The sequence below is a fragment of the Rhinolophus hipposideros genome (genome assembly GCF_964194185.1).
Source record: "Rhinolophus hipposideros genome assembly, chromosome: 3".
NCBI lineage: Eukaryota > Metazoa > Chordata > Mammalia > Chiroptera > Rhinolophidae > Rhinolophus > Rhinolophus hipposideros.
Window position 1 is genome coordinate 97,243,030 of NC_138049.1, and position 10,213 is coordinate 97,253,242.

General features: G+C 50.3%; 1 protein-coding gene across 1 annotated transcript; it reads right to left on the reverse strand.

Moving 5' to 3' along the window:
• Window positions 1–86: 86 nt before the first annotated feature.
• Window positions 87–10,180, reverse strand: BYSL (bystin like). Its single transcript, XM_081044858.1, has 7 exons — window positions 9,587–10,180; window positions 6,504–6,666; window positions 4,153–4,291; window positions 3,683–3,816; window positions 2,924–3,084; window positions 2,675–2,777; window positions 87–1,732 (listed from the first exon to the last, which is right to left on the reverse strand). The coding sequence occupies exons 1-7, from the start codon at window positions 9,846–9,848 to the stop codon at window positions 1,387–1,389; spliced, it is 1,308 nt and encodes a 435-aa protein (XP_080900984.1). The 5' UTR covers window positions 9,849–10,180; the 3' UTR covers window positions 87–1,386.
• Window positions 10,181–10,213: the final 33 nt, after the last annotated feature.

The window sequence follows — 10,213 nt, forward strand, 5'->3', positions numbered from 1 at the left end:
GGGCTTAAGGGACAACACTTGTGAACTTCATGAGCGACGTACTTAAAGATAGTATAGTTTTTATACATTAAGTGGTTAAACACAAGTACAATGAATACAGCCCTTTATCTTGAAAAAGATGTTTGGTTGTGGAAACAGGTTGGAAGGATGTACAAAGCGGGTTGTCACACCAGATGTGGGTGTCGCTCCCAACCCACGCAGTGAACTGAAGCAGCAGCTGTGATGTGTTGGAGGCGCATGTATTTTGTGTGCCTGGCTTGGCTCAGCTGGGTGCAGTTTTCTGCTTTCACGTAGTATTTCTCTAGGACACAACTGTACACAAACGTGAAATGTGCTTTATGATTAAGTCGTTCCCAAATATGTTAATTGGGTTGGAACGAATTCACATTTTCAAAAGCAAACGGCTTATAGGACTGTACTGCTGGGGCAGCATCAAACAGCCACGGGAAACATGGAAATGGGTAGGCATGGCTGTTCCAATAAAACTTGATGGACACTGAAATTGGTATATAATTTTCACCTATCACAAAATAACTTAAATTTTTTCCCATCCATTAAAAAACATAAAAACCACTCTTTGCTCATGGGCCATTAGAAAATGGGCATGTGACCCTAGTTTGCCAGCCTTTGGTCTAAAGCTCTCATTAAAAGCAACTTGTCAGGTGGTGACCCCCCCCAGATCTAATCATTCCTCAGCCCAACCTTATTCCCTGACCAGTCTGGCCTCTGTCTCCACTTTAGGGGCTTTCTCCTGTAGCTCTTCCGTCCATAGCAGCTGAAATGGGCATCTTTTGAACCACCTCTGGTTGCTGGCATCCTTCCAAAGTAGCCTGTGGGGGGGAAAGGCAGCAAACGTGCCCCCTAGGGGCTAACAGGGTGAGTGGAGCCTGGAAAAACGAACTTGTAGAATAAGGGGGGGGTGGTTTCTATGTAAACCGGGTAAGAATCCACTCCTAGACAGGAACAGGGAAGAAGAATGCCTACCTCCAGCTAAAGAGGGAAAGCAGAAAGATCTCCATTCATCACATCAAAACGTGGAAGTTCAATAAATACCTGCCTTTTTATCCACATCCTAGTGACTTGACACAACAGCCTGAGAGAAAATACTTATTCCTAGCCCCAGCAGGGGAGTGGGAATGCTAGGGTGTGGGATCTCAAACAGGTTCCAGGACTGAGCAGGAACCATGGCCTAGGATGGAAGCAGGGGTCAGGCAGACGGTCAGTCCTCCCTGCCGGATACTGGGGAGTCACAGATGCCCATGCGCTCTCACTGCCGAGCTTTGGGTCTTCAGCTCTTCAGCTGGAAAGGCTCAGTGTCACCTGTAGTCATCAATAGGATTCCTGTATCCTCCCACACCCCTCAGACCAGGATGAGTGACTGTTTCCTCACTCCATGGTGATGGGAACATCTTCCACATCGCGGGGTGTTGCGCTCTGAAGCTCACGCCTGATCTCTGGGGACAGCTGTGGATGGGGCTGCAGCCGGAGCAGTTCCAGGATGGCCTCCTTCTGCTCTGTGGCCAGGTCTGCCTTGTAGCGCTGGACCAAAGTCAGGAGGCACTGGTGCCAGAGCACGGGCAGTTCGCGCTTCTCCTTCCGGAACCCCAGGAAGTGGAAGACCAGGGCGTCCAGCACCCGGTAGGGCAGTGCGTACTTCTTATCCAGCAGCAGTCGCAGGAAGATGCTGTTGGCACCACTGTATTCCATCTCAGCAATTTTCAGCATGGCCGCACTAGCAGGAAGTGGGGGGGGGAGGAGGTTAGTGGTGGGGGAAATATTCGGGGAGAGATTCTACTTCTCCCTCTTTGCGTTTTCCCTCTTCTCCTCTGCTGGCCCTTTTCCTGGGATGTTCCTAAGAGGGCCATCTTGGGCCTCTCCTCACCTACGCAGTCTTGATCATACACCCTTGACTCCAATTCCACCTCTATGCTGATTCATCCTAAATCCCCGCCCTGGCTCAGGCTGCTTGTCTTAGTATCTGACGATACAGACATCTCAGACATCTCACCCACTCTTCACCTTAGGGTTTCTGGGCGGGAATTCCCACCCATTCTCAGGAATTTTTTCGCCTTCCTGTTCCCAAATCCCGTGATATAAACTGTTTTCTGTTCTCCACGATGAATCGTTTCTACAAAGTGACAGCTGATACTACCAACCATCTGGGTTCAAGGAGCCAATTTTCCCAATTTCCCGACCAAATTTTCTTGGGATTCGGGAATGGAAAAGTGAAAAAATTCCCAAGAACGGGCGGGAATTCCCACCCGGAAACCCTAGAGATAAATAGGAAAAATGTCTAAGAGCTACACTGTGAGTAGTACGTTTATTTCCCATTGTGGGTATTCGTGGGTTCAAGGAACCGATTTTCCCGATTTCCCAATCAACTTTTCTTAGGATTTGGGAATGGGAAAGCAAAAAAAATTCCTGAGAACGGGCAGGAATTCCTACCTGGAAACCCTACTTCACCTATTTGCTTCCTATGTTCCCTGTTTCCATTAACTCATTCATTCATTCCACTTACTGAGCACCTATCATGTAGGGCACTGGGCCCGTTCTTGCGGAATTTACAACCCAGGGCCACAAAGTCGGGGCTATTCTCAGCTCCTTCTCCACTGTCCCCACCCACTCCCCACGTCTTGGTGATTCTACCTGTCACCCTCCCTCCCCACAACATTACCTGGAGTGCAGCACGGGGATGGAGCACTTGGTGAGGATGCTCCCCACGATGACGGCTTCCCGGAGGGTACAGGTGCCTGACTCACACAGTGGGATCAGGATCCCTGGGGAGCGTCACAGGGTGAGACAGGAGGCACAGCAGAAAGCACCCCCTCCGACGCTGAGACAGCCATCTCCCCAGGCAGGCTTCCTGCTTTCGCCCGCAGCAGCTCCCGCCCCTCCCTTTCTTCACTGCCTCCTGGCTTCTCACCTTTAAACCAGGCTCCAGGCTTGAACAGGGCCTTCTTGAGTGCCATGTAGAGGTGGAAGTTGAGTCGTTTATACTCAGCAATGTCATCTCGTACCCGAGGGAGCAGGACAAGGTTGTAGAAGCGCTGGGCCATGCGCTCCTTCAGGTTAGAGGCGAAAATCCTAGTGTGTGGGGGGAGTAGTGGGGAAACCCCAGTCACTTGACAGTCTGGGGCTGGCCCTTTAAATAGCACGGAAGAGATTTGAGGGGTGTGTGTAGATGGTGCACGGAAAAGATTTGAGGGGTGTGGGAGTATGTGAGCTGTGCGCGTGCAACACCCAAGTCAGATCAGAGGGAACAGGAGGGGCTACAAGATATATCCAAACAGCTGAACAGTCTTTGGGAGAGCTAGAGCTCTTCCCAACTTATGACACCTCAGCTATTCACCTTCCCCTCCCCATCATGGGTCCTCTCTATCCTGCTCTTCAAGGGACCTGCGCCCGCCTGAGGAGCTGCAGGCTTCTGAGGTCGCTCTGACGCACCAGGGTTGTAGCCTAGTAGTTACATGCCTCTCCCCTAGAAACTCATCATGGGAGATTCTCAATAGGGCCTTGGTCCCAAAACATGAAACAGGAAAAGCTGGGGAAATGACATAAAGAAGCACAAAAGAGAGCTCGGGGGCCGAGTTAAAACGTAGTGGCAAAGGCCGGGAAAGCCTGTACGTCCCACGCCCCACCCCTTACCTACAGTCCCAAGGCGACCGAGGCCCCTCTACTCTACCTCGTGGCTTGATACATGGCAGCAGCCGTCCAGGCCTCGGGCTCTGTGACGTAGAGGATCTGCTCCCAGTTGGAGAGTGCAGGGATGATCTTGAACGCCTTGGGCAGCTTCCCACTGCGGTACTTAGATAACACCTGGGGATGAGGGAGCAACACCATCGTTGCTGTTCACATATCTCCTGCTTGCGGAGGACAAGTGCCAGGTCCTGGTCCCGGGCCTTTTCAGATACTCACTCACTTAACCCTCACAACAACCGTAAGGATGGGCCATTATCATCCTCGTTTTCCGGATGGGGAAACAGAGGCCATGGGGTTAAGAAATTTACCCACGGCCACCAAGTCACTAAGGGGCATAGCAGGACTCCGACTTACGTCAGTTCTCGGCCACTAGGCCTTACGTGTCCAAGAAATGGGGCACCCACAACCTTAGGTGGGAACCCACGGGCCCCGCGAGGGTATTGCAGCGCTTACCTCCCGGACGCCTCTGTAGACCTCCAGGACACGGGGGTCCAGCTGGGGCATAGGGAAGCCTGACACCTCAGACATGACTGTCTCAACTTCTGTCTGCTTCTCAGTCAGCTTCTCCATGATGATGTCAGCGAGGGTGCGCCTACAAGTGGGGGAGGGAAGCGGGGGGCAGTACTATGGTCACAGTGCAGGAAGCTCTAGACGCCCCACAGAGACCCTAGTGAGCTCCAATACACCTGTCACTTTGCTGGCAAGTGTGGCCTCGATCCCTCTGGCCCTGACCACCTGCCACAGATGGCTACAGAGCACCAAGGACCTGACAATCATGGGGTGTGGGACAAAGCGGACAATCGTGTGGAGGATAAGATCCGGGACTCAGGTCAGTCAGCCTGGGTATCAATCCTGGCTCTTCCACTCCCTGTAGCACCTTGGGCACGCTATCTGGCCTCACCATACCTCAGTTTCCTCATCTGTAAAACAGAAATAGTAACTATGCCTACCTCATGAAGTTCATGTAAGGATTAAATGAATACACATATGTTACTTGGAATTATTATTAGGTTGGTGCAAATGTAACTGCGGTTTAAAAGGTTAAAAAAAAATTACAAAACCCACAATTACTTTTGCACCATTGCACCGACCTAACAGTACACAGCAAATGTGTAACAAGTCCTGCTGATTGCAGACACACCCCTCGTTTGTTGGTCTGACCTCTAGAGTGCCAGAAACATCTCAGTCATATACCAAGATTTCAAGTAGCTGCGAACATTAGGGGAAGACCATGACCAAATTTCCCATTGCAACTGACTAAAATTTATGGAAGTATTTCTAAGATTACTGATATTTTTCTCAGCCTTGTTAAGCAGAGTATACCAAACATACTTTTATCGTGATAATTCAGAATTCTCATCACACTGGGCTTTGATGTAATAATAATGGCACCTTCAAGGGCTACTATATTATGTTTAGAACAGCCCCTGTTTTCTGGGGGCCTTCTCAATACCAGGCACCAAGTACAGGACTTTTCAGATGTTATCCCATATAGTCCATGCAACACCTATGCGAGGTGTTATTATTCCCCTTATTCAACATGGGAACTGTTATCCAGAGAGGTTAATAACTCACCCAAGGTCTCACAGCCCTCAAGTGAGGGAAGGGTCAGACTCGGGTTCTAAAGTTCAGGTACTGTGTACCTCCAAACTAAATGGCCTGACTGCTGAGCTCATGTGTGTCTAGGTGTGCTTTCTGAAGATGCCAGCTGTCACTTCTCATGATTGTCAGGAGTCCCTGTTTCTGGTAGCTTTACTCTTCTCTTCACTGCAAGCTGGAAAGCCATTCTGCCCAGCTTGTCAGAATGATTTGTTCAAAGGAGTTATGAGGCACGAGAGGCTCTGGGGTGGGACAAGCATTAAATCCAAGTGCACATGTTGTGACATCTATTCCAGTGCTGGGCATCCATCTGGGAAAGGGACTCACTTCTTCATTCTGCGCTCTCAAACAAACTCCCCACAGACCTTATCATCCAGCCTCCCTGTCTTTTCCCGGTATTAGTAGCAATGAGGTGCATTAACCCAAGACAAGGGAAGGACGAAGAACCATGTCACGTTAACATCACAGGGTCAGAATGAACCGGGTGAGGGCCCTACCCCCAGACTCCCCGCCCTTGGGCCAAAGTCCACAAGCTCAGGAGTTTGACCACAGGAGCTTAAATGCTGACATGCTTCGGAGCCAGCATTTATTATAGATGGGAATAAATTAGTGGTTCTAACTGGGGGTGAATTTGTCCCCTAAGGGATGTTTGGCAATGCCGGGAGACACTTTTGGTTAGCACAACTGGGGGAAAGGTCACTATTGCTATCTGGTGGGTAGTGGTCAAGCACGTTGCTGAACATCCTACATTGCACAGGACAGCCTCCACACAAAAAAAACTTATCCAGCCCCAAATGGCAACAGTGCCAAGGCTGTCAGACCCTGGATAAAATGGAGCTGAGGGTACGCAAGACATCTGGCCAAGGAAACTGAGCTTACCACTAGGAACACTGAGCACACCAAGACCAACTGCAAAGGGATGGCTCTCCCCAGACATGAAAAAGCCCAGGAGCAGTTTCCCCAGGTAATCCGGGAAGGTCTAGAACAGGTGGACAGAGGGGGAGGAGGTACTTTGTCTGGGTCATTCTCACTCAGAATGGTCCGCGGAGGATGGGCCAATTCGGTTACGATGGTTCCCCCACAACTAGCAATGCTCAGGCCCTTCCCAAAGGTACGGAATCAAAACCCTGCCAGAGCATACGCTTCCCCGTAGGCAGCTGCCCCCAGGACTTACTACCCCCAATCCCAGGCCATGTCAGCCCGACCTGACAGGAGGGTTCTTATTCATGAACATCTCAATGGCACGCTCGTCCTCAGGATCCACGGCCACCTCTGCGTGGTGGTCCGCCCCTGTCATTGTGGCAGCCTTCTCCAGGGTGGGCCATTCCTCATCCTCGTCATCTGAGCCATCCTGCGGCATTCCTGGACCTACAAGAGGGGAGATGAAGTGGGTGAGCAAGGCAAGCAGTGGATGAGGGATTCAGAAGTCAATTTAACTTTAACCATAAGGTAGAGTATAGGCCTCACGTGTGCTTGTAATAGACACAGATGTGTGCAGTGAAACATGATGCACACAGTACCTTCCGACAACCCCCTACCCTCCACCTCCCCGGGCTTACAACCTTGCTTGAGACACAAAATGTACACGTAAGAACCAGTAAGATAGCGCTGCCAGCAAGTAACAGTTAACACACTATGTTCAGCCATGTAGCAGGAACTGTTCTAAATACTGCCGGTAACTCTCACAACCCTGAGAACTAGGTACTATTGTTATCGTACCCAGTTTCAGATGGGGACACTGAAGCACAGAAAAGTTACGTAATTTGCTGAAGGCGGGAAATCTGGGTCTAGACTGTGCGTGCTTTACCTCTATTCTACACACGTGGTAGAGCTTGATTATATGCCAAATGAATGGTTGCTAGTATTAGGCAGTAGCTAGGAATAAGCCTAGAAATAAGGTAACGTGAGGGCAGAGCGTGGAGGGCTTTGAGGCCAGGCAGTGGACTTCAGATTCCAATGGACCAATAAATGATTATAGTGGAAGACTCTACAGCTGGCTGAGTGTCTGGTAAGGGATGTAATACTCCACACAGTGAGATGCAATGCTGCATATGAACAGGTCATTAAGAACAGAGGGAGTGTGTCATAGAAGTTAAATGCAGGGGTGTGTGTGTGTGTGTGGGGGAACAGTTTGTCTCCACATGCTAACAACTCCCAAATCTGTACTTGTAGGTACATATTTCGCTCCCATCCCTAACTAACTCCAACTGCCACCCGTACAGCCACTCATGGATGATCCACAGGCATCTCAAATTTCACCTGTCATCAACCCGAGAAGTCACTCTTTTCCTCCATTCTACTGTGTTCCACATCCAACTACACAGCACCACCATCCACCCAGTGCTAAGCCAGTACCTGGGAGGAAAGTGAGCTGCATCCCCTCCTCACCCCCAACACCCAATCAATTACAAAATTCTATTCCGTTCTACCTCATGGTGTAGGTGTCAAATCCTTCACAGCCCTGCCTAAGCCTAGATCAGCATCATCTCTTGCCTGGATTAATGTAACAATCCCCTAACTGGTCTCCAAATTCTCCAATAGTTTCCCACTGTCTTTCTGATAGCTTTCAATCCGGGGCACAGCCTTCAAGTCTTTTGCAGACTTGGCTCCTACTCACCTCACTATCATTGATTCATTCATTCATTCAGCCAACACTGAGTGCCCACCATGTGTGAGACACTCTTCTGGGGGCTGGAAACATATGAGTGAACAAGACACAAAACTTTTTGCCCTGATAGAGCTTCTATTCTGGGGGGGGGGGGAAGGGAGATAGACAATAAATCAATATAACATATTAGGCGAAAAGACAAGTGCTATGAAGAAAAAAACAGGGTGGAGAAGTTGAAAATGTGGAGACATGGTGGGTCACAATTATTAATACAGTGGTCAGGACAGGCTTCTCAGAGAAGGTGAGGAACCGAGGGAGTAAGCCTGTAGGTGTACGAGGACAGGAACAGCCAGGGCAAAGGCCCTAACTGGCCATGTTTAAGGACAATGAAGCCTACACGTGGAATGAAGAGGGCAAAGGGGAAAGCAGAAGAGGTTAGACTGGGAATAGCAGCAGATCTAGGGCTTTTCAGACCATTGAAATCTTCTAGCTGTTGAGTTATGAATGGACTGTAGGGGGCATGGGATGTTCATGAGGAGGGAACTGCAATCATCCAGGCGACAGATGGTGGTGGCTTGAACAGGATGGTTTTCCAGGGTGCTGAGAAGTGGTCTGATATTAACTGAAGGTAGAATCAACAGGATTTCCTTACAGATCAGATGTGACGTGAGAAAGGAGTCTGAGGTTTCAGTCTTCAGCAAACGAAGGATATCATACTGTTAACTGAAATTAGGAAAACGTGGGAGGAGTAGGTGTGGCGAAAAGGTTTATTTTGGACATGTTCAATTTGAGATAGATAGGTTTCAAACCGGAGATGCCAAACGGGCAGCTGAAATATAAGAATTTGGGGTTCATGGACGAAATCAGGGCTAGAATATAAAGAAGGGAGCAGTCACCAAATAGATGGTATTGAAACCATGAAACAGATGACAGCACCAGAGAAGTAAGTGAAGAGAAGAGATCCAAAGACTGAACCTTGTGGCACTTCAGTGAGAGGTTGGGGACAAAAGAGGAACCAGCAAAAGATACTGAGAGGTAAGAAAGTAGTAACACAAGAATGTGATGTCTTAGAAGCCAAGTAAAGATACTGTAGCCAGGACACCAATGTTCAATTGTGTCAGGACAAACTAAAGATGAGATCTGAAGAATGGATTAAGCAGGCCTCACGCATTTTTGGGGGGGTCTCAGCACAAAGGTCATGCAATCTGGGAAGTCTGACCCACCAAGACCACTGTTACCAGAGAAACTATATCATGGAACGTATTATTCTAACTTGTCTATCGGACGGTCTCTCTCCTAGGCTATCTTGAAGTCAGGCACATGTCTATCCTGTTTATTTCTTTACCCAAACCATCTAAACTAGCACAGTGCGAATGAAACGTAGGGGTAGGCATCCCCTAAGCATTTATAGAACAAATGGATAAATACTAGAACTTGGTGCGAGCAATCACTTCCTGTTGCACTAACTTCAAGGCGTGCCTAGAAGAGGGCTTAAAACGGAGTGGGCGTGGAGGGTGCCGACCCCCCTAAATCCGCTCCACGCCTGGGTCTCTCATTCCATCACTCGTGCAAGCGTGTGCCCCGGACGTCCTCCTTTTTATTCCAAGCTGTTCCCCTGCCCCACACCCGTCCACGCGCACCTCACCGCTGTCTTCCTCGCACCCACGGCCCGCCACTCACCCAGCCGCGTGATGCGCTCCCTGGGCGCCGCGGCCATGCCCCCAGGCCCATGCTCGGCCTCGAGCTCCTCCTGTTGCTGCCGCGCTTGCTGCAAAATCCGCCGGGTCAGCCGGGGCCCCACATACTCTTCCTCTTCGGTTCCGCGACCCCGCCGCTTTTCCCGGGCCCCTGCCCGCACCACGTCCCCAGCCAGAATCTGCTCGGCCAGCGGCGCGTGTTTTTCCTGGCCTCCGGCCCCGCGGGCCGCCTTGAATTTGGGCATTTTTCTCGAAGAAGTTGCGGGGAAGGTTCACACGTGGAGACGGAAACTAAGTCCTGAATGCGCTTGCGCAGTGAACTCCCAGCGCCCAAGAGGCCACACGGAGATCACAGCGCCCCCTGTCGGTCGGAGGCCAGGAGTGCCATCAGCGCCGCCGCCCGCTAAGAGCTCACAGGTCCTGGAGCTAGACTCCCAAATACACTTATTGCATTTAACGTTGGCTTCTTTAAGCGTTGTGGATATAAGCCCAGAGAGCTGCAAGTCCGGATACTGCATTCGGGCAGAGATGCCACTGGAGGCGTCACCGAAGCGCCTAGACACGCCCCTATTCTCGTGGAGCGACGACTAGGCGCTCGGTTTTTACGTCA